The sequence below is a fragment of the Rhinatrema bivittatum genome, chromosome 4 (genome assembly GCF_901001135.1).
Source record: "Rhinatrema bivittatum chromosome 4, aRhiBiv1.1, whole genome shotgun sequence".
Taxonomy (NCBI): Eukaryota; Metazoa; Chordata; class Amphibia; order Gymnophiona; family Rhinatrematidae; genus Rhinatrema; species Rhinatrema bivittatum.
In genome coordinates, this window is record NC_042618.1 from 292,180,053 (window position 1) to 292,205,018 (window position 24,966).

The window sequence follows — 24,966 nt, forward strand, 5'->3', positions numbered from 1 at the left end:
TATACATATAACTAAAAAATTCTAACAAGTGCATGGTAAGAAAATTGCAGTTACAATAAAACAGGGAGGCGTACAACTGGGAGCAGAAGAAAGTAAAGAAGAAGATTAACTAATAGCAAATTATTTAGATTGTTGCAAAACATTTTACAGTGAAGTGGAGTTGATGTGGTGAAGGAAGATGTTGACACAGTGATTGTAAAGTCTGATGGTAACTGGCTGGGTGGTAAGAATCAGTTGAGGTCCGAATGGAGGATATTAACACAGAGATTGTAATGTCTGATAGTAACTGGCTGAGTGGTAAGGATCAGTTGAGGTCAGGATAAGCTTTTTTAAAAAGCCATGTTTTCAGCCTTTTCCTGAATATCGGTAGGCACGGTTCCTGTCGCAGGTCGGAAGGTATGGAGTTCCATAGTGGTGGTCCTGCTGTTGAGAATGCTCTGTCTTTCAAGGATTTATGTTGAAAGGTTTTGGCGTGTGGAACATGGAGTGATTCTTTATAAGACTCTCTAATGGGTCTGGCGGAAGTATGTTTTTTGAATGGAATTTGTAAGTTTAGAGGCGCGTAGTGATGGATGACTTTGTAAATGGTGGTAATGGATTTGTACATGATTCTGTAGTGGATTGGCAACCAATGTAGGTCTTTGAGAATAGGGGTGATGTGGTCAATTCTCCTCGAGTTAGTCAGAATTCTGGCTGCTGTATTCTGAACCATCTGTAGCGGTTTGGTATGGGTCGCAGGGAGACCTAATAAAGTAGAGTTGCAATAATCAATCTTGGAGAAGATTATTGCTTGTAAAATTGTTCTGAAGTCCTGAGGGTAGAAGAGTGGCTTAATTCTTTTTAGGACATGTAATTTGTGAAAACAATCTTTGGTAGTTTGGTTGATGAATGATTTTAGGTTTAGACGGGTGTCAATGATAGCTCCTAGGTCTCTAACGTGGGAGGTTTGAAGATTAGCTGGAGGGTTTGTAGTGAGGTTGTTATTTTCAGGGGATATAAGCAGGAATTCAGTTTTTGAAGCATTGAGAATTAAGTTTAGACTGGTTTGATCTCTAGAAGGCAGCTTTCCCAGAATTCTAATGTTTTATTAATGGATTCTTTTATAGGAATCACGATCTGTACATCATCTGCGAATAAGAAATGTTTAAGGTTTAGTTTGGTTAGCAGTTGACACAGTGGGAGAAGGTATACATTAAAGAGTGTGGGTGAGAGGGAGGAGCCCTGTGGAACCCCACAAGAGGATGGGTAGTACTGAGATTATTTGTTATAGATTTTGACCTTGAATCCTCTGTTCTCTAGGAAGGTTTTAAACCAGGCCAATGCTATGCCTGTAATGCCTATGTTTGCCAGCTGGTTTAGGAGGATGTAGTGGTTGACTGTATCGAATGCAGCCGAAAGGTCCAGAAGGATTAATAAGTAGGCATGTCCTTTATCAATGCCAGTGAGGAGGAAATCTGTGAGTGAAAGGAGTAGAGTTTCCGTGCTTAATGCTTTATGAAATCCATATTGATTAGGAAACAGTATTTGGTGATCCTCAATGTAGTTCGATAGTTGTGAGTTTACTAGTTTTTCCATAACTTTGGCAATGAACGGGAGGTTGGAGATGGGACGGAAATTGTTGGGGTCACTGGTATTGAGGTTTGGTTTTTTTTAGGAGAGGTTTAATTGAAGCTGTTTTAAGTTGATCTGGGTAGATACCCTGAGATAGGGAACAGTTTATAATGTCGGTCAGTGCTTTAGAGATTGTATCTGGGATTAGTAGCAGCATTTTGGAAGGGATTTGATCGAAGGGGTGTGAAGACGGTTTCATTTTCATCAGAACCGATTGGATGTCTGCAATAGTGATGGGTTCAAAGTAATTGAAAGTGATATCTCTGTTTGAGTGTAGATAAGTACTAGAGGGTGAGTGCGTATTTGGTGTCAATTGTTGAAGGTTGGTGATTTTCTTGCTGAAGTAAAGAGCCAACTCATCTGCTTTCAACTGGGCTAGGTCGAATGGAATGTCTGGAGTGTTAGTTTTTGTAAGATTGGAACGTAGGTAAACAGAGCTTTGGAGTCGTAGATGAGATTGTGGATCTTGTGAGCATAGAAGTCCCTCTTTGTCTTTAAGGTGATGCTCTTGTATAAGTGGAGTGAGCGTTTGTAATCCGATAGGGAGGTCGGAGAAGGGGCTTTACGCCATTTTCTTTCTTTGTGACGTAGGAGCTGTTTGAGTTTCGAAGAATTTATTTGTGAGAGAGAGTTGGCGGCCTTTTTGGAATCGTAGCTGACGTGTACATTAGATCTGGCTCAGACCATCGGCCCGTTGCGAATTGAGCGCGCCCATCACCTGGGCCTAAACGTGCGGCAGAATCCAGTCCCAGATTCGTGATTGCTAAGATTTTTAACTATGCTCATAAAACCGGAATTTTAACTGCGCTGCGCTCGGGGAAATCCCCCGTCCTATGAAAATCAGAAGGTCCTAGTTTTCCAGGACTTCTCCGCAAACGTGGCGCAGCAGCGCCGAACAATGGCGCCGTTTTGTGCGAAATTACATGCTTTGGGAGAGAAAGCGGCTCCGGGTGATGACTCCAGCAAGGATCCGATAGTTCTCTGGCCCGGAGGAAGCTCAAAATTACATCACTGAGTGAGAAAGCACTCACTCCTCATCCGCTGGAGTCTCCTGAAAAGGGCCAACTTGTCCTGTGATTTGCAAGTATTCATTTAGAGGAAAATAAGGGAGTTTGCAGTCATTACTTGAGTAATTCGGTGACTATTTTTCTGAGAGACACTGTCATGATCAGAATAATTTGACCTTGAGGGACATTGGACAGTTATCTCAATATCTGAGTTTGTTACGTTTCTTATATCCCTCACTTAGTGGTTCTGGGTTACCTAAGACAAATTTTTATGTCAATTACCTTATGGCAGGAGAGCATTTGGTGTTAACTGTTATTTACTATGTATTGCCAGTTACTTTTTTTTTAAATTGCTCTCACCATTTCCATGATTTTGACGCTTCCCGGAGATAACATGAATGGTGTTTCTATTGTGCTGAAATATATGTACACAATGTGGATGGGGCTGGGTGGGGGGCGGAGGGGCCAGTTACTTCTACAGTGATCTCCATCAATCCCTTTGGGATGTGTTCGGGATGGGTAAAAATAGGGCAATCTGGGACAGGGAGGGAAGGGTGGAGAGTAGGGAGTGAAGGGGATTGGGGCAGTGAAGTGGATAATCTCATATGGTTCACTTGTGGTGTGTAACGTGGTATTGGGTTTCTAAGTCGCTTTGGCACCTCTTAAACCTGTGCTATGATTCTGGAATGGAGGCCTCTGCTGGGAAGGTCTCCATACAGCGATACCAAATTTTATTTCTTTTGTTATTTCTTGTCTCCTGGGCCTAGAATAGATGATTAAACAAGGGTTAAGATTGTTCTCTTGGCATGTATGTGGTATTAACTCCCCAGTTAAACGATTTAAGATTATATCTGTGCTAAAGAAAAATTCTGCTGACTTAGCCTTTTTAAAGAAACACATCTCAATGATTTGGAACATCAAAAATAGAGTCGGAACTAGGTGGGGGCAGTCCATTTTGCCTCCGCAACTACTCGGTCAGCCGGTGTTACCATATTGGTTAACAAACGTTTCCTACTCCAGATTCATAAAGAAATAAAAGAATCCCAGGGGCACTATTTAATTCTAGTCGCTGAGTTAAATCAGATCCCAGTAATCCTCTGCAATGTATACGCCCCCAATAATCATCGCTTAGACTTTTTTCAAGGCCTATATGGACAAACTCGCTCCTTACATGGATCAGGACATAGTTATTGGAGGGGATTTCAATAATTTCCGAGACGCTCAACTAGATAGGACTAGCGCCCACAAACGAGATAATGTCCCGGGCAAAGGCATCCATTTTTTAGAACACTCTTTGCAGTTGTTGGACGCCTGGTGTATCTTACATCCCACCGCTAAGGATTTCACGCACATATCATGGGCTCATTCATCTCAATCCAGAATAGACTATATTTTAGTCAGTACCCGCATTTTTTCTAAGTTCTGTGCTGCAGATATTGGGGATGTGATAGTTTCGGATCATGCCCCCGTATGGATTGAGATGAACTGGTCCTCTCAGTGTTACGGCTAGACTGCTGTGAGGGTAGAAGGTGGCCCCTTGGGCCGGCCTACCGGTGATCACAGGGTAGGCCGGGAGGCGGAGGCACGATCTGGCAAGGTTTCACCCGGAGCCTGGGATCCCCCCGGGAGGAGCCCGTAGGGACCCAGGCCCTTGGGACTTGGGCACTGCTGAGAATGTCCTGAAGAGCTAGTGCGTAGGGAGGGCAGGAGGCCCACTAGGAGCTGAGTCGGCTAGAGGTTTGCCAGAGAGTCAGAGAGACAGGCCGGGTCAGGAAGCTGGCCCAGAGGGTAACACTCGGGGCCAGAGCAGGCGGGCAGTGGTAATGGAGTCCGTGACAGACCGGGACCGAGGCAGGCGGCAAGCGGTAGAGAAGTCCGTGGCAACCCGGGTCAGGGCAGGCGGTAGGCTGTAGCGAAGTCAGAAGCAAACCGGAGTCAAGGCAGGCAGCAGGCTGTAGCGAAGTCATAAGCAAACCGGAGTCAAGGCAGGCAGCAGGCTGTAGCGAAGTCAGAAGCAAACCGGAGTCAAGGCAGGCAGCGGGCTGTAGCGAAGTCAGAAGCAAACCGGAGTCAAGGCAGGCAGCGGGCTGTGGCGAAGTCAGAAGCAAACCGGAGTCAAGGCAGCAAGGAGTCAACAGGAAACGCAAACAGGAAGCAACTAGTCAGCTAGGAACCTCGTTGCAAGGCGTTTAGTGAACGACTGAACACCGGTTATATCAGGGGCAGAGCGTGACGTCAGCCGAGGAGGCAGAGCTGGGCATCCGGGAGCTGGACGCACAAGAGGAGCCTCTTCGCGAGGCCGGAGGAGAATAGGCCTGCAATGGCGTCCGCCACGTGGGAACTGCGCGGACGGAGGGCCTCCCGGGACCTGGACTGGGCGGAATCCCGCGGCTGCCGGAGCGGAGGTAGGCGGGCCTGAGCCCAATCAGGAGAGGGGCGGTTGGGACCGCAACAGTACCCCGCCCCCTTTACGGCCCCTCTTCAGAGGACCGGGTTTCTCAGGATGGTCAAGATGAAACTGCTAAAGGAGGGACTTGTCCAGGATGTTACGGCTTGGCTCCCAGGTGTTGTCCTCGTCGCCGCAACCCTCCCAGGCGAGGAGGTACTCACATCTTCGGTTGTAGAATCATACGTCTAGTACTTCGCGTACCTGGTACGTGGGATCATCAGCTATGGGAGTAGCCGAAGAGTCCTGAGGCTTGCGGTTGTAGCGGGAGAGGACCAGAGGCTTTAGCAGAGAGACGAGGAAGACGTCGTGGATCCGTAGCGAGGATGGCAACCTCAATTGGTAGGAAACGAGCCCCATCCTTTCGGCAACCCGGAAGTGTCCACAGAACTTGGGCGCAAATCTCCTAGAGGGAAGCCTCAGATGGATGTTCTTCGTACTGAGCCAGACCCGGTCTCCAGGCTGATACATGGGTGCCGGGCGTCGGTGGCGATCAGCTGCTCGCTTGGCGGAGGAGGCAGAGACAGCCAACTTGTCCTGAGTTGTTTGCCAAAGAGTCTGCAGTTGCTGAGCCGTCAGCTGAGCGGCCGGGGAAACACTGGGCGTGGAAATGGGGAGCGGGGTTTAAGCTGCTTCCCATATACCAGCTGGAAGGGTGAGCGTCCGGTGGCGGCATGACACTGGTTATTATAGGCAAACTCGGCCCAGGGTAGGAGCTCAGTCCAGTTGTCCTGCCTTTCATTGATGAAGGCACGCAGGAAGGTCTTTAGGGAGCAGTTCATCCTTTCGGATTGACCATTGCTTTGAGGGTGGAGAAGCTGAGCTGCACCTTGAAGCATTTGCAGAGAGCCCTCCAGTACCGTGCGGTGAACTGCAGCCCTCGGTCAGAAACGATATCCTGGGGAAGCCCATGAATCCGGAATATGTGTTGGGCGAAAAGAAGGGCCAGTTCGGTTGCGGATGGCAGCTTGGGCAGCGGCACAAAGTGCGCCATTTTGGAGAAACGGTCGACGGTGACCCAGATTACCGTCTTCCTGTGTGACGGCAGTAGGTCAACCATAAAGTCTGTAGCGAGATGGGTCCAAGGTTCTGTGGGAACCGGGAGAGGCTGCAGAAGACCACACGGAGGACCATGACTGGGTTTTTGTCGGGCACAGGTGGGACAAGAGCTTACGTAGGTACGGACGTCCTGCCGAATGTTGGGCCACCAACAGAACCGGTTGAGGAGTTCCAGCGTTCGCTCCCGCCCGGCGTGGCCTCCAGTAAGGGAGTCGTGGGCCCAGCGCAGGGTCTTTAGTCGGTCTCGTCGGGGGACCATGGTTCTACCTTGAGAAAGGACAGTCAGGAGCAAACCGGATAGACGGACCTTGCTGGGGTCCAGAATATATTGGGGAGGCTCGAGGTCCTCATCAGACATGGAGGTCCGCGACAGGGCATCGGCCCGAAGGTTCTTTGCTGCAGGGCGGTATTGCAGTGTGAAATCAAAGCGGCTGAAGAACATAGACCACCGGGCCTGACGGGGGTTTAACCGCTGGGCTTGGGACAGAAACTCCAAGTTCTTGTGGTCAGTGTATACGGTGACCAGTTGTTTAGCTCCCTCGAGCCACTGCCTCCATTCCTCGAAGGCGAGTTTGATTGCTAAAAGTTCCTTATCTCCAATGGAATAATTCGCTTCGGCTGGGGAGAATTTCTTGGAGAAATACGAGCAGGGTAGTAATTGGCCTGAAGCGGAGTGTTGGCTGAGGACCGCCCCAACGGCCACGCTGGAGGCGTCGACTTCGACGATGAAGGGTCTTGCTGGGTCCGGGTGGCAGAGACAGGTGTCGGCCAAGAATGCCTCTTTCAAATCGGAGAATGCCTTGACGGTGGCGTCGGGCCAAGTCTTGGCGTCGGCTCCCTTTCTGGTTAGGGCAGTGAGGGGAGCGACCTGATGGGAGTAGCGAGGAATGAAATGTCTGTAGAAGTTAGCAAATCCCAGGAATCTTTGAAGAGCCTTGAGACCCAGGGGCTGGGGCCTTTTCGTTATGGCCGAGACCTTCTCGGGGTCCATCCGGAAGCCAGTGGACGAGATGATGTACCCCAGAAAGGGCAAGGACTCCGCCTCAAAGACGCACTTTTCTAACTTGGCATAGAGGCGGTTATCCCTTAGAGCCTGTAGGACTTGCCTGACGTGTTGGCGGTGAGATTCCAGGTCTTTTGAAAAGATTAGCACGTCATCAAGGTACACGATGACGTGAGAGTGTAGCATCTCGCGTAAAACCTCGTTCATGAGGTTCTGGAAGACGGCCGGGGCATTGCAGAGTCCGAAGGGCATTACCAAGTACTCGTAATGCCCATCCCTGGTATTGAAGGCCGTCTTCCATTCATCTCCAGGACGTATACGGACGAGGTTGTAGGCCCCCCGAAGGTCTAGCTTAGTAAATACTTGGGACCCCTGGAGGCGGTCCAAAAGTTCAGGGATCAGCGGAAGGGGGTAGTGATCCCTTTTGGTAATGGTGTTCAAGCCTCGATAGTCTATACAGGGGCGGAGTGAGCCGTCCTTCTTTGCCACAAAAAAGAAGCCGGCTCCAGCAGGGGAACGAGACGGGCGAATGAAGCCCTTGGCAAGGTTCTCTGTAACGTACTGGGACATGGCAGCAGTCTCTGGCAGGGACAGCGGATAAACCCGGCCTCAAGGGGGTGTGGTGCCAGGCAATAAGTCAATAGGGCAGTCGAATGGCCGGTGTTGAGGGAGAATCTCTGCCATCTCCTTGGAGAACACGTCGGCGAAGGCTTGATACGGCTCCAGCAAGAGAAGAGATGAGCAAAGCTGGAGCGGCGGCGGAGGACGTGGGACCTGCAGCCAGTGTGCGAAGCAGAAGGGACTCCACTGGGTCAGCTGGAGGGTGTCCCATTGAATTACCGGGGAGTGACGCTGCAGCCACGGCAGTCCGAGGACCAGAGGATGCACTGCCCGCTCCAGAATCAGCAGGGAGATCTCTTCAGAATGGAGCAGTCCGGTCTGAAGGGTCAAGGGACCCGTGCAGCGGGAGATGGTCCCAGGGAGCAACTTACCTCGGATGGAAGAGATACTCAGTGGAGGAACCTTGGGCCGCGTGGGGAGCGATAGCTGGTTTACCAGGTCCGCTACTATGAAGTTGCCCTCAGCTCCAGAGTTGATGAAGGCACAAGTCTGGAGTTCCCCTCCGGGGTATTTAAGAGTCACTGGTATGGTGCATTGAGGAGCTGAGCCCGCAAAGCCTAGGAGTAGCTCCTCAGGGTAACCTAGGCACGGTCGTTTCCCGGACGCTCCGAGCAGTTGGTGAGGAAGTGCCCCTTGCCGCCACAGTAGAGGCAAAGGCCCTGCGAACGGCGTCTCCTCCTTTCTTCTGTGGTCAGTGGGGATCTGCCCAACTGCATAGGCTCTCCGGGGGCGGCAGAAGTGGGTGGTGTCTTGGGTGCTGAGGGCCAGGTGATACTCTGGGGAACCGGTGGAGCCCTTCGATAGGAGCGTGTCTCCTTGTCTCGTTGCTATAGACGACTGTCCACCCTTCCGGTGATATCAATTAAGTCATTGAGGTCATCCGGGAGATCTCGACCCGCTAGCTCATCCTTGATACGGCTAGCTAGACCTTCCAGGAAGATCCCCCTAAGGCAGTCGTCCCGCCAACCGACCTCCATGGCGAGGGTGCGAAAGTCTATAGTATAGTCCGCCACTGAGTGCACCCCTTGCCTGAGGTGCAAAAGTTCAGAGGTGGCCATAGTTTGGCGTGCAGGGTCGTTGAAAACTAAGCGGAAGTTGAGAACGAACTCCTGAAGGTTCTGTAACAAGGGATCTTGACGCTCCCACATGGGAGAGGCCCAGTCGCGTGCTTTGCCATCCAGCAGCGAGAATATGTAAGCTACTTTGACTGCGTCCGAGGGGAACTGTGCTGGCAAGAGAGTGAAGCGGACATAGCACTGGTCCAAGAAGCCTCGGCATGTCTTGATATCCCCGGCATAGCGAGTCGGTGCAGGCAACTGGGTTACTGATGCGGAGCTGGGGATGGAGGCAAGGGGCGGAGCTGGAGGCGGGTCCGGTGGGGAAGCCTCCAGGCGGCTGACCAGCTGTTCCACGGTGGCAGCAAGGGTGTCGATGCAATGCTGTTGTTGTTGGAGGCGTTGTGCCATCCCAGGGATGGCCTGTAGACTGGGAGCCTCCGCCGAGTCCATGGCCTTGCAAACTGTTACGGCTAGACTGCTGTGAGGGTAGATGGTGGACCCTTGGGCCGGCCTACCGGTGATCACAGGGCAGGCCGGGAGGCGGAGGCACGATCTGGCAAGGTTTCACCCGGAGCCTGGGATCCCCCCGGGAGGAGCCCGTAGGGACCCAGGCCCTTGGGACTTGGGCACTGCTGAGAATGTCCTGAAGAGCTAGTGCGTAGGGAGGGCAGGAGGCCCACTAGGAGCTGAGCCGGCTAGAGGTTTGCCAGAGAGTCAGAGAGACAGGCCCGGTCAGGAAGCTGGCCCAGAGGGTAACACTCGGGGCCAGAGCAGGCGGGCAGTGGTAATGGAGTCCGTGACAGACCGGGACCGAGGCAGGCGGCAAGCGGTAGAGAAGTCCGTGGCAACCCGGGTCAGGGCAGGCAGCAGGCTGTAGTGAAGTCAGAAGCAAACCGGAGTCAAGGCAGGCAGCAGGCTGTAGCGAAGTCAGAAGCAAACCGGAGTCAAGGCAGACAGCAGGCTGTAGCGAAGTCAGAAGCAAACCGGAGACAAGGCAGGCAGCGGGCTGTAGCGAAGTCAGAAGCAAACCGGAGTCAAGGCAGGCAGCGGGCTGTAGCGAAGTCAGAAGCAAACCGGAGTCAAGGCACACAGCGGGCTGTAGCGAAGTCAGAAGCAAACCGGAGTCAAGGCAGGCAGCGGGCTGTAGCGAATTCAGAAGCAAACCGGAGTCAAGGCAGGCAGCGGGCTGTAGCAAAGTCAGAAGCAAACCGGAGTCAAGGCAGGCAGCGGGCTGTAGCGAAGTCAGAAGCAAACCGGAGTCAAGGCAGCAAGGAGTCAACAGGAAACGCAAACAGGAAGCAACTAGTCAGCTAGGAACCTCGTTGCAAGGCATTTAGTGAACGACTGAACGCCGGTTATATCGGAGGCAGAGCGTGACGTCAGCCGAGGAGGCGGAGTTGGGCTTCCGGGAGCTGGATGCACAAGAGGAGCCTCTTCACGCGGGCGCGCGAGGCCGGAGGAGAACAGGCCTGCAATGGCGTCCGCCACGTGGGAATTGCACGGATGGAGGGCCTCCCGGGACCTGGGCTGGGCGGAATCCCGCGGCTGCCGGAGCGGAGGTAGGCGGTCCTGAGCCCGATCAGGAGAGGGGCGGTTGGGACCGCAACACTCAGTCTCCGACATGTCGTACATGGCGCTACCCCTGTTATCTGGCAGAGGATGCTCACTTTCACGAATATTTGCGCATCAAGTGGGATGATTATTTGCATTTTAATGGTGAAGACCTAGCCAATTTAGTATTGTTTTGGTACACTGCAAAGGCATTCCTTCAAGGGGAGATTATATCTTACATAGCCCGGAGATGGAAACTTTTAGACAAACAATTACTCTCCTTAAGTACTCAGCTTCGGCGCGCCAGGCACGCTTTTCAGCACGCTCCTACAAGAGTCAATAGGGAACAATATTTTGCCCCCCAAAATGCCATCAATACGTTGTTGCATCAACGGGCCAAGAAGAGCATGTTATATTACCAATATAAATTGTTCCAGTTTGGTAACAAATCCACCAAAATGATGGCCAATTTGATAACTCACACAGAGTACCCCGACATATCTCGGCTATACATACCATCCTGGATAGAATAGTTCATGACACTCCTTCTATTCTAAACACATTTAGGGCATTTTATGCTCGACTGTATACAGCGGAGTTTCAGAATTCGCAGGCCTGCGAACAGTTCTTTGAATGATTGAACCTTCCCCATTTAACTAGTGAGCAGCAAAACTGGTTAAACAGCCCAGTCACTGAGAATAAAGTCAGATTGACTATTAAACAGGCTAAACGATACAAGGCCCCAGGCCCAGATGTTTATACCGCTGAGTTTTACAAATGCCTGATTGATTCCATCACAGCCCCATTGGTGCATAACTTTAATGCCTTAATTGAATTAGGATCCTTTCCTGTTCACATGAATACTGCGCATGTTACCTTGATACTAGAACCTAGGAAAGATCCACTGTTCCCCGAATCCTATTGCCCAATTTCCTTGTTAAATGTCGACCATAAATTTTTAGCTAAAAGTTTAGCGGACCGATTAGCGGTGTTGATGCCTTCTTTAATTCAACCCTGTCAGGTGGGATTTGTGAGATGACGATATGCACTTAGAGCCATTGCTGCCAGTGCTTTCCGAATATTTCTGTCAAGTGGAGGAACCACACTTAGTTATTAGTTTTGATGCTGAAAAGGCGTTCAACAGGGTGAAGTGGGACTACCTTTTCCATATTTTACAATCAATGGGAATTACTGGGGTTTTTTACAATGCAGTTAAGTTACTATATCAAGACCCCCTTGGCGATTATCGTGGCCAATAATTCTCAATCAGATACGTTGCCAGTCTGTCGAGGTACCAGACAGGACTGCCCCCTATCTCTGTTGCTGTTTCTTTTGCAGTTAGAACCACTTCTTTTAGCAATAAAGGACACACGAACAATCAAAGGGGTGCGTTTCCAAACAGAAACATTCAAATATGCAGCATTTGCAGACGATATTATTGCATTTTTAACAAACCCCAGGCAATCATTACCAGCACTCTTCCAGTTATTCTATTGGGGAATTCTCAGGGCTTAAACTAAATATAGTGAAGTCAGAGGCCTTGGCTTCCCCTTACAGGACAGTTGGGAGGAATCATTTCCGTTGGCTTGGGCTGTTTCCAAGATTAAATACCTGGGAATATGCCTCCCCTCAAAGCTCACGAAACTGTACAATTTCAATGTATTCCCTATGCGTAACACATCGTTGGAAACACTGGAGGCCTGGAGATCTCTCCCCCTGTCTTTGATGGGCCGTCTTAATTTATTTAAGATGATCATCCTTCCCAAGTGGCTTTATTTCTTTCAAAACCTGCCTTTAATGATCAGACATAGGGACCTGAGGAGATTGGAGAGGGCGCTGTGGAAATTTCTGTGGTGAGGCAGAAAATCAAGAATTCCGTTTCACCATTTACAAGCTAGCTGGGGTAAGGGAGGATTAAATGTGCTCGATTTGAAACTTTACAACTTGGCTGGTACCCTTCAAATTGTCCAAGATTGGCTATTGGGAGAATCATCCTATGTTGATATCCTGGCTGAAAAAACCTTAGCAGGTACTTTAGATTAGCGGTTTGTTTTACAGGCGGAAGGAGTAAAACTCTCGTTGTCATCGCTCTTAAATATTTTAATTTCCCCAATCCGAACTGCCTGGAAGCTTGTCACAAAATTACTTACCATGCCATGTCAATGTATCTACTTTCTTCCCCTTAGCAGCAACTTAGACTTCTCCCCGGCCTCACACACAGCAGGGTTTCAAAATTGGATTTCTAAGGGCATAATTTACATAGGACATGTCCTAAACAGCGATGGCCATTTGCTATCCTTTCCCTCTCTATCAGCACAATAAATTTAACCCAAACACACATATTCCCATACATGCAAATTCAGCACTACATAAAATCCTTACCTGCATTTTCCACACAATCCAAAGATTTCTTAATTTTAGAAGATCTATTTGCTTTAGAGAAAAGGCAGAGCCCTTCTCTAGCCCATTACTATAAAAAGGTAGCAGGCTGTAATACTGATAGTGTCTTTTCCTTGTTAGAAGAGCGCTGAATAAAGAGGAAGCAAATATTGTAATTGCAGAAATAATTAAAATGAGCTTTAGTTGAATATCTAGTATATCTACCAATATGTATTTTTGAGAAATGCAATTTAAGTTTCTGTGGAGAGCCTATGTTCCCTCCACTGTAGCAGGATCAACTTGGTGGGGGTGTGGCACTTTATGTCCGGGAGGGTATAGAGTCCAACAGGATAAAGATCATACAAGAGAGTAAATGCCATGTGTGTTGAGTAAGAGTATAGTGATAGGAGTATACTACTGTCCACCTGGACAAAATGGTCAGACAGATGATGAAATGCTAAGAGAAATCAGGGAAGCAAACCAATTTGGCAGTGCAGTGATAATGGGAGATTTCAATTACCCCAATATTGTCTGAGTAAATGTAACATCAGGACTTGCTAGAGACATAAAGTTCCTGGATGTAATAAATGATTGCTTCATGGAGCAATTGGTTCAGGAACCAACAAGAGAGGGAGCTATTTTAGATTTAATTCTTAGTGGAACACAAGATTTGGTGAGAGAAGTAACGGTGGTGGGGCCACTTGGCAACAGTGATCATAACATGATCAAATTTAAACTGATAACTGGAAGGGGGACAATAAGTAAATCTGCAGCTCTAACACTAAATTTTAAAAAGGGAAACTTTGATAAAATGAGGAAAATAGAAAAAAACTGAAAGATGCAGCTGCAAAGGTTAAAAGTGTTCAACAGGCTTGGACATTGTTTAAAAATACAATCCTAGAGGTGCAGTCCATATGTATTCCGCGCATTAAGAAAGGTGGAAGGAAGGCAAAACGATTACCGTCATGGTTAAAAGGTGAGGTGAAAGAGGCTATTTTAACCAAAAAAATCCTTCAAAAATTGGAAGAAGGATCCATCTGAAGAAAATAGGATAAAACATAAGCATTGTCAAGGTAAGTGTAAAACATTGATAAGACAGGCAAAGAGAGAATTTGAAATGAAGTTGGCCATAGAGGCAAAAACTCATAATAAAAAGTTTTTAAAATATATCCAAAGCAAGAAACCTGTGAGGACCATTAGATGACAGAGGGGTTAAAGAGGCTCTTAGGGAAGATAAGGCCATTGCAGGAAGACTAAATGAATTCTTTGCCTCCGTGTTTACTAATGAGGATGTTGAGGAGATACCAGTTCTGGAGATGGTTTTCAGGGGTGATGAGTCAGACGAACTGAACAAAATCACTGTGAACCTGGAAGATGTAGTAGGCCAGATTGACAAACTAAAGAGTAGCAAATCACCTGGACCGGATGGGATGCATCCTAGGATTCTGAAGGAACTCAGAAATGAAATTTCTGATCTATTAGTTAAAATTTGTAACCTATCATTAAAATCATCCATTGTATCTGAAGACTGGAGGGTGGCCAATGTAACCCCAATATTTAAAAAAGGCTCCTGGGGTGATCCGGGTAACTATAGACCAGTGAGCCTGACTTCACTGCCGGGAAAAATACTGGAAACTATTCTCAAGATCAAAATCGTAGAGCATATAGGAAGACATGATTTAATGGAACACAGTCAACATGGATTTACCCAAGGGAAGTCTTGCCTAACAAATCTGCTTCATTTTTTTGAAGGGGTTAATAAACATGTGGATAAAGGTGAACTTGGTAGATGTAGTGTATTTGGATTTTCAGAAGGCGTTTGACAAAGTCCCTCATGAGAGGCTTCTTCGAAAACTAAAAAGTCATGGGATAGGAGGCGATGTCCTTTCGTGGATTACAAACTGGTTAAAAGACAGGAAACAGAGAGTAGGATTAAATGGTCAATTTTCTCAGTGGAAAAGGGTAAACAGTGGAGTGCCTCAGGGATCTGTACTTGGACCAGTGCTTTTCAATATATATATATATATATATAAATGATCTGGAAAGGAATACGACGAGTGAGGTTATCAAATTTGCAGATGATACAAAATTATTCAGAGTAGTTAAATCACAAGCAGACTGTGATACATTACAGGAGGACCTTGCAAGACTGGAAGATTGGGCATCCAAATGGCAGATGAAATTTAATGTGGACAAGTGCAAGGTGTTGCATATAGGGAAAAATAACCCTTGCTGTAGTTACACAATGTTAGGTTCCATATTAGGAGCTACCACCCAGGAAAAAGATCTAGGCATCATAGTGGATAATACTTTAAAATCGTTGGCTCAGTGTGCTGCAGCAGTCAAAAAAGCAAATAGAATGTTAAGAATTATTAGGAAGGGAATGGTTAATAGAACGGAAAATGTCATAATGCCTCTGTATCGCTCCATGGTGAGACCACACCTTGAATACTGTGTACAATTCTGGTCGCCATATCTCAAAAAAGATATAGTTGCGATGGAGAAAGTACAGAGAAGGGCAACCAAAATGATAAAGGGGATGGAACAGCTCCCCTATGAGGAAAGGCTGAAGAGGTTAGGGCTGTTCAGCTTGGAAAAGAGACGGCTGAGGGGGGATATGATAGAGGTCTTTAAGATCATGAGAGGTCTTGAACGAGTAGATGTGACTCGGTTATTTACACTTTCAAATAATAGAAGGACTAGGGGGCATTCCATGAAGTTAGCAAGTAACACATTTAAGGCTAATCGGAGAAAATTCTTTTTCACTCAATGCACAATAAAGCTCTGGAATTTGTTGCCAGAGGAGGTGGTTAGTGCAGTTAGTGTAGCTGGGTTCAAAAAAGGTTTGGATAAGTTCTTGGAGGAGAAGTCCATTAATGGCTATTAATAAATTTTACTTAGGGAATAGCCACTGCTATTAATTGCATCAGTAGCATGGATTCTTCTTAGTGTTTGGGTAATTGCCAGGTTTTTGTGGCCTGGTTTTGGCCTCTGTTGGAAACAGGATGCTGGGCTTGATGGACCCTTGGTCTGACCCAGCATGGCAATTTCTTATGTTCTTATGTCAGAACTCTGTGGGAAGTGTAAAACAGGTTGGTAATTTCTTACATATGTTCTGGGGTTGTCCTCTCATCAGAGATTACTGGGGACGTATAATACAATACATATCATGATTGTTGGATATTTCTATTAAGCCTACCCTGCAACTGGTGTTGTTTGGACTCCTACCATAATCCTCGATTCGAGGGAAAGGGCCTCCTCTGCTGCTACTTGCGAAGGGAAAAAGATAATACTTCTTCATTGGCAGAGCTAGGACCCCTCACATATTGGGCATGGCTGAACCATTTCCATAGACTGCTCCAGATAGACAAAGAGCTGGCTCAATCTTCCCCCAGCATCACCAGAGATTTATGCAGATATGGGAACCCTATATTTTGGCTTTGCCACATCAACCCAGGAGTTTAATTTTAAATGCTTGAACTTTAGAGACAAGATTGGAGGTATATGTTCAGTTTAATGCACCATATCAGAGTTCGTTGAAGACCATAGAGGATTGGGGGGGGGGGGGGGAGGTGGGAAAGGTAAGGGGGAACGGAGTGGGGATGAAAGGAGAACAAATTATCTACTACTTTATTAGCGACTTTCTGTATTACCATTGTTATTCAAATATTCTTTGTATTTGTCATACCAGTGTTTGTAGTTATTGGAGCAAAATAAAAACTGTTTGAAGTAAAATTAAATGCAGTACATATCTCCAACCACCAGATGTTACCAGGAAGTTAATTTAAAGGATAGGCATATTTGTTTTCAATTGTTTTATTTACAGAAGACTATAGGTTAAATGTTCTATCAGCAATTTGCTGCAGTAATCACATTGACAGTTTTCTTCATCAGAATTTAGGAACTCTTAATTTATTCAAATACTTGCAACTTATCGTTCGGATGCTTTTATGGAAAATATGTAAAAACTATTTTTTTTCTAATACATTTTAGTCCAAACTTATTGATAAGCAGGAATTCTGTGTTGTCAGGTCTCTGGTCTTTTTGTGATGATCTGTGGATCCTCTGTGTTGGTTTTGATTTCTGTGTGCATTTGCAGTCTCAGGTCTCTGAATCTTGCTGGTGGCTTCTTCTTCAGTTGTCTGTGTATTTTCTACAGTCTGAATTTCTTCCTTTTGCATCTTCTGTTGGCTTTTCTCTCCTCATATCTGTCTTTATTCTATTCTTATAGTATTTTGAAAGGACTGTGTAGTGACAGTCACATAGCAAAAAGAGGTGATAGCTTTTTCTGAATGGAGATAAAGGTGGAAAAGTAGAATTAGTTTTTACTGGCCTAAGTTGGTCAGAGATTTCCTTGCAGGTAAGGCAGTCATTTGCTGGCTGTATCATTTCCAGAAACTTCTAGATGATTATATCTTAGGTTATCAATACTTGACTCTTAATTGTAGACTATTATCAGGAACATCAGGAAAGATAGATGGCACAGTAGAGAAAAACCTAGCCTTTTGTTTTTAGATAAAAAACGGATCTTTTATTCTGCTTGGATCTTTTGTTTATAGCCTGGTGTACCTTCTCAGAGATTAGTTTTTCAGTATTCAGTTCTCCAACAGACAGGCTGCTTTGGGTGGGGGAAGGTTACAGTGGTTTGCTTTTTCACTATGACAAGTTTCTTCAGCTATTTTGTCCAACATCCTCCAGAATGCTTCTTTTCTATATAGTGACTAAAAACTAATGGGTAGATTTTATAAACTTGTGTGCGCGCGCTACCCTGCACGCACACATGGACGCCCAATTTTATAACATGCACGCGCCGGTGCGCACATGTTATAAAATCGGGGGTTGGCATGCACAAGGGGGTGCACATTAGTGCAACTTGCGTGCGACGACACCCGCAGCCTTCCCCCGTTCCATCCCAAACTGCTCCAATTTAGGATCAGCCTGAGAGGGAACTTTCCTTCCCCCTAATCTATCCTTTCTATCCCTTCCCCTAACTTTCCCACCGCAGGTTACGCACGCTGGCAGCCTGCCAGCACACGATCCTCTGACACAGCAGCAAATGGCTGCTGTGGTAGGGTCCTCTGGCCCCACCCCACCCATTTCTCGAAGCCCCGGGACTTACACACGTGGCCAGGCCTTTTAAAATAGGCCCGGCGCGCGTAAGGCCTCCTAAGCACGTAAATCCCATGGATATTTGCCCGTATGCTTTTGAAAATCCGGCCCTAAATGTACCCCTGCATATTTAATTTTTTACCAGAACCCATACCTGACCAAGAAGGACAAATACTTAGTCTTATTATAACCTGGATATTAGTTCCAGATGCCATGTCTCAGATTTCTATTATTTAATTCCAGGGTTTCCTGCATGGGGGAAAGTTACCTTTGCAATTAGTTTTCTCCCATAATAAAGTCTTTGCACACAGTATTGATGATAACAGAATAGATGAGCATTAAGATCACTGTTCAGTGAAACACATGAGAGTTTTTGGCCTTTTACTGATAAGGTGCAAAGTGATTGTTTAAAGTCTTATACAGCTGATTGGTTCAATTATTGATGGTACAAGCGTTTTTGGGGGGGGGTTTGGGGTTTATTTTGTTTTTTTTAATAAGTTTGTGACTTCTTAGTCTTTCTCAATTTCAGATGTTAAATTCAATTGAATTAGTTCTTCAAAAAACTTAATTTCTTCCCTTCCATGGACATAGGGCAAGTAGCATGATCCTTTCCCAATGAAGATGAAGTATCAAAGATGGAATCTGTTATACAGTAATTTATCTCCTACCTCCTCCTTGTAGCTTTCTCCTCTTTCTTTTTTGTTTCATCACAGTACCTGAAATGCAAAAGTCCTTCTCTTCTCCATTTCAGTATGAGGGTGATATCTTTTATTCCTCTTCTCCCAATCTTCAGTAGATGTACATGGGCCCTGGATGGGGTCCAGTTCCTTTCCCCTCTCTCCCTTTCTCTCAGAATGGCTGAAAGTCATCCTTTTCTTGAATCTTGATAATCACAGGTCCATCTTACATAAAGGGAACCTCTCCCATTTGATGGTAGAGCAAACTTAAATCAGCTTAATTTAGTCCCAAGTGATGGAATACACCAAACATAAATAAATTAAGATTAAAGGGTAGATAGGGAGGGTGAAAGAAACTCCCATTCAAACAAAATTATCTCCATAGAGCCAAAACTAAGTTAATAGAAAAATCAGCCAAGACATGCTGTCTCTGTAAAAGCAAAAAGGAAATCTACAAGATAAAATGGTGATCTAGCTTTATAAACCAGAGGGACACATCCATTGCCAGCTTCCATAAAGGGATGCTGCAAACCCACAAGGTTACTACAATGTCTTTCCCCAAACCGATGGTATATTCTTCTAACTAAACTCTAGTAGGGATCTAACAGGATCCCTACATTATTTTAACACTTTTCATACTAGGAAGGTTTCTGTGATACTGTAACCAATGCCCAGTTCCTTATTTTACTTATCTTTAACACCTCCTTACTCCATTAATCATATTTGACAGCTATACAACTCACCATATGTGGGCTGCAAAGAAGCCTGATTACCATAGAAACTCCTTTCACTAAGGTAGATCTGTTCCATATTCTGACTTTTTATATCCCTAGAATTAAAAGAAAGATGAGGTTTGTGTGAGATAAGAAAAGGAATAGGTACTGATCTTTCTTTGTCAGTGTCCTTTCTAAGCTGCTTCACATTCCGTCCTGCCTTTCAGTGCCCACCCTGAGCCACTTCATGCTCCATTTATTTATTTATATATTTATCAGATTTTCTATACAGTCGTTCAGACGAGCCATCACAACGGTTTACAGCTTTTTAAAAGACATAGAATAAATACATTCAAAGCTAATAGACAATTAAAACCTAAATTATCCGGGGATAAAAGAACAATATTGTAAAATAGATAAAAGGATTAAGATTAAAATAAAGAAAGTTAAAGGTTAAAAATAGAGCGCTATCTCATATTTCAGCCATAAGTGCCTTTTCAAACAGCCAGGTTTTTCGTTCCCGTTTGAACTTCTTAAAATCAGCTTGTAATCTCAGATCCATAGGCAGTGCATTCCATAATTTAGGCCCAGTGAGCGAGACAGCTCTTTCTGCATCTTGGCTAAGATGGGTGGAGTGTACAGTAGGTATTGAAAGTAGGCCTTTTTTAACAGACCTGAGATTTCTTTGGGGCACGTGAAGCCAAATTGCTGCGTTAAGCCAGTCCACTTGCTCACGTATATTAATTTGGGTAAAGTGCAGAGTGTCTTAAATTGGATACAGTATTCAATAGGCAGCCAGTGCAAGGTAACAAGAATAGGTGTAATATGATCTCTTTTTCTACTGCCTGTTAAAATTCTTGCCGCAGCATTCTGCAGGACCTGTAGAGGACGAATAGAAGAGGCCGGAAGGCCCAGTAGTAAAGAGTTACAGTAATCTGTATTCTTTGTTCCCTTTCTGAGCTATTTGTTTGTTGATTAAAATTTCTTAATTGCTTCACGCTCACGCCCTAAGCAATTTACAAGGTAAACAGATATATAAAATCACCATAAATAAAACACAAAATAACTTCACTGACAAAATATAAGACAACTTAAATACCCAAAGTCTGGCTAGTGACTAGATCTTAAAATTAGAGTATTATTTTAATAAATGCTTAGTTCATCAGAAAAGATCTTAATGCGGATTTAAATGTTTTAGAGCACTCCATAAGTCTCAAGGTTGCAGGTAGGGTATTCCACATGACAGGTGTTGCTACTGAAAAAGCACAATCTCTCGGAATGACAGCTTTGCTGCTCATTCTGTAGGCACTTCAAGAAGACTCTTTCTTGTGATCTGAGGTGTCTACTGGGTTGATATATTCATAGTAAGAAATTAATCCAAGGCAAAGAAGAAATACTAAGGAGCTTATAAGTAAGAATCAGTATCTTAGATTGAACCCTAAAACAAACAGGGAACCATTGAAGATGGTGGAGGGTAGAAGTGCAGTGCTTTTGATTACACTGACCAACTGGGCTGTAGAGTTAAGAAATAATTGAAGAGGTTTTAAGGCCAAATCAGGAAGCAAAATGTATATCACATTGTAATAATCCAAGATGGGTAACACTGATGCTTTAACAACTAATTTGAAATCGTCTGGTTCTAGAAGATTCTTCAGGCCATGGAGAATAAGTTTGAAAAGCCACTTCTAGTCACAGTCTTTATATGATGGTTAAATGCAGCTAGGAGTCAATCCACACACCAAGGCTTTTTGCATAAGAGGAGATGGGAAATCTAAAGTTGTTCAAGATTATGTTAGAAGGAACATTAGTACTGTTAAAACGCTAGAAACCCAAAAACTCTGTTTTGAGACATTTAGAGAAAGTTTGTTGTCTGTAGCCATAGTTTAATGACTGACACAGATATCGATAGAGCTCACTGTATCAGTCCAGGTAGTACTCATTTTGATGTAGAATTGAATATCGTTTGCAAAAATTCAATATCCTTCACAAAGGCTTGTGAGAATCTTACAAAGAGGGGTAGATAGATGTTGAACAGCAGTGAAAATAAGGCAAAACCCTGAGGTACGCCTGTGGTATTAGCAAACCACAAAGAACATTGACCCCTACCCCCATCATGACTTGTGAGAAAAGTGATAGGAAAGATAGGATGTAAACCATGCTAAAACTTGCCCAGAAATGCCACAGTCCCTCAGACGATAAAGAAGAATGTCATGGTCAAGAGTATTGAAGGCCAATGAAATGTCCAACATAATTAGTACATAGCTATGACCACTATCGAGGCTGGGTCTAATACTGTCAAGCATAGAGAAAGAAATATCTCAGTGTTAAGGGTTTCCCTAAATCCAAATTGATAGGGGTCTAAAATCTGGTTTCAGTCTTACTACAACTAATAATTATTTATATAGCACTACAATATGTACACAGTACTATACAGTCACACAGAGACCATTCTGCCCCATGGAGCTTACACTCTAGTCAAGACTCGCAGACAAGACAAATATATTTCAGGAACTTTGTATATTTTAGAAAAATGGTCAAAATCAAGAAGGACATGATCAGGAAGTCCCAGTGTTTGTTTCAAAAGTAGTCTGTGAGGTACATCATTTTCCATCATTCATGTCCCTGCTCTCTATGAGCTGCTTCATGTTCTCTTGTGCCTCTTAGTGTCCTCTCCAGGGACAGATTAGGATTTTGCCACTCCTAGGCACTTTTGGTGCTTTCATCCCGCTCCCCCACCTCCTGAAAGGAACTATTACTGGTTAGCAGAGGGCTATTCTCTACTGAATAAGATTCAGCAGAGCTAGAAAGCAGAAAATCTTACCCCCGAAATGTTTGCTACCCTAGGCCCAGGCATAATGAGTGCCTATTGACAAATGCAGGGCTGGTCCTCTCTTAGCTGTTTAACACCCCTTATTTCTTCCCGTAGTGTCTGAACTGTTTGTCACCCTCATTCTTTTTTTGCAGAGTCTCCCTGCTGGTGCTGTACAGTTACAAAGATGACTTCTACAAGGTATTGTTCTAGTTCTGAAAGTCTTGGCTACACAAGCTACATTTTTTGCCATATCCATCATCTCTGATCACTGGAACGAAATAAAAGTGAAAGACATCATTCTAAGAACTGTGTAACTAAGTGGAATTAGTGCTATTTTTTAATTGATAATAACTGAAGAAAACTGCAAAGTACTATTGTAAATAAACCTGGAAGCAATACAGCTAATATTTATATTATGTATTCTGTTAAAGATGATCTTTTAATGTAATAGAAAAATGCATATTATGGAACTGGAAACAAGGTTTCTGAAAGTTTTCATGAACATGTTAATGAGTACAAATGTTCAGGAAAACAATTATTTAAAATAAACTTTTTGAAATGTATTGTGTGGTTTGTTTTTCATAATAGAGTAGTTTTTCTTTTCTATTTTATGAATTTCAATTTGTTCTCTTTTCAGTATTTCCCTAAGTAAACACATTATCTTAGCTCTTCATATTGTACTTTCATATTTTCTAGACAGTAATTTTGTCATCTCTCGTCATCTCTTTTTATTTATCTGATTTGACTAAAATTCATCACTTTCTTGGGAGGCGGGTGTTCTTATCTCTGCTGATATGAATAATCTTACATTTCTGAATTTGATGTGGATTCAATTATATAATATCTCCATTCTGTACTCTTCAATGCTCTACTGCATCCTTCTTAACATCTGAACACTGAAACTGTATCTCATTCCTGTTTATACCCCAGATTAGTCCAGTCCTGGGTTTTGCTTCCCTGCCAGCAGATGGAGACAGAGAAGAAAACCTTACTGCTACTTTAACCTAGTGTGCTACCTGCAGGCCCTCAGTATTTCTCTGTCTCCATCAGATGGTAGAGGTGTAAAACCTGCAGTCTGGAGTTTAAAAGAAAAAAAAGGAGAGATGGATTTCTTTCAGGAGCTTCCTCCTAGGGTGGTGTTAGGTCCCTGGTGGGGGCCATCTTACCTGATTGAGATGGACGAGCAGGGGTTGGTGACCCTTGATGCTAGCTCATCCCTGGATACTGAGGAGGTTTCAATTAATTGGTGATCCAGTTCCCTCAATCCCCCAGAGAACCTGCGGGAACCAGCAGCCACTCTACAGCATTCAGGAAAGTAATTTATTTTTATCTGTAAAGTTAAAAAAAAAAAAAAAATCCTGACAGGCGGCTTGGAGAGAGAATATTGACTCTGGTGGATCCTGTGAGTGATCAGTGATCACACCACACACAGGTGAGCTATGGGTCTCAGCATTGAGTCCACCACAGCAAGCGATTAAGAGGCAGTGCATGTAGGACATACATGGCGCCAGCCAAAGATCGCACAAGGCCTGTCGTTCATGTGGGGATATGCGCATACGCTGCATCTCCATGGGAGAGGGCTGCTCAGACAGTGCAAACTCCATTTCGGCGCTTACAGTTTCTGAGCATAATAGTGCAGACTCCAATTCAGCACGTAAAAGACCATCATACTTGGGGGGCGCTGTTCGCCACGAGGCATGGTGGACGCTTCTGTCTAAAGCTTCGATACTCCCCCATCTTTAAATTTGCTAGTATCACGCAATTTTCTCTTACAAACAATTGTTTGATTGAATTATTACAAGAGGACTGATGTCGTTGAGAAAGCGGGGAATCGATCTTCAAAAGTTTTCCTTTACTAAAGCTGCCTCGGAGTTGCGGGCCGGAGAGGCCGACATCACTGAGAGCATGGCGGGAGAAGCAGAGGAAATAGAGGCAGAGGCCCCGATTTTGTCGCCACAAGCAGTATCTGATACCAGTCCTACCTTGTCGGATTTACCTGATAAAAAGATGCTCCGAGAGTGGTTTATGGAGTTAAGGGCGGACATGCGTACACACAAAGAAGATCTAATGAACTCTTTCGCTGAGCTAAGAGAGGAATTTCAGGCTCTCGGACAAAAAGTTGATGAAATGGAGCTCCATGTAGAACAGCATGCAACGGATATCACGCATCTTACACAAGGTATTAATGAGCACCAAACCGCTATCAATCACATAAACGATAAACTAGAAGACATCGAGAATAGATCTGGCCGTCAGAATTTAAGAATCCGAGGTATACCCAAATTGGCTGATTTCTCCAATTGAACTGAATCGGCAAGGGAATTCTGTCTATTCTTATTAAAGCAAGGTGGACCTGAAGGCACCCAAACATTAGGCGATCGGTGCGAAGAGATCAAAATTGAAAGAGCGCACAGATCACTCGGGGTGATCTGTGCACTTCCCATCTCGAGGCTTCCCATCTCGGGGCCGAGATGGGAAGCCTCGAGATATTGTCAACTTTCTCAGTTTCCAGCAAAAAGAATCAATATTGCAAATCGCACTTAAAAAGAGGCTCTGGAGCTGGAATAATTTAGAGATAGCTGTGTTCCAGGACGTTGCCGCTAGCACCTTAAAGAAAAGATACGACCTACGACCGGTGACGGAGGCCCTGCAACGGATGGATATCCGCTATCGATGGAATTTTCCATTTTCATTATCATTTCAGCGTGAAGGAATCACATACCGGCTTAAATCCGTCGATGAGGCCAACGCCGTTTTTCAGCAGGCAGGTCTTGCAATTCAGATTCCATCGCTGCAATCTGCCGCGCCAAAACCTAACCTTGAGGGAGCCCTAAAATGGCGGCGGGTAGAGAAGCCGAGACGCCGCATGGCAACCCATTCGTGGCAGCCACAGGACAATCTATCTGATCAAGGTTGATTT

The 24,966-nt window shown here is 45.2% G+C and overlaps 1 protein-coding gene across 2 annotated transcripts in view; it reads left to right on the plus strand.

The window, feature by feature from the left end:
- The window catches only part of EIF2AK4 (eukaryotic translation initiation factor 2 alpha kinase 4), a 546,008-nt gene extending 523,399 nt beyond the window's left edge, over window positions 1-22,609 (plus strand). For both annotated transcript variants that reach the window (XM_029600187.1, XM_029600189.1), the window contains one exon: window positions 22,199-22,609. In XM_029600187.1, the coding sequence (XP_029456047.1) occupies window positions 22,199-22,256 (58 nt within the window). In that variant the 3' untranslated portion in view covers window positions 22,257-22,609. The remainder of the gene's footprint in view (window positions 1-22,198) is intronic.
- The last annotated feature ends 2,357 nt before the right edge of the window (window positions 22,610-24,966 follow it).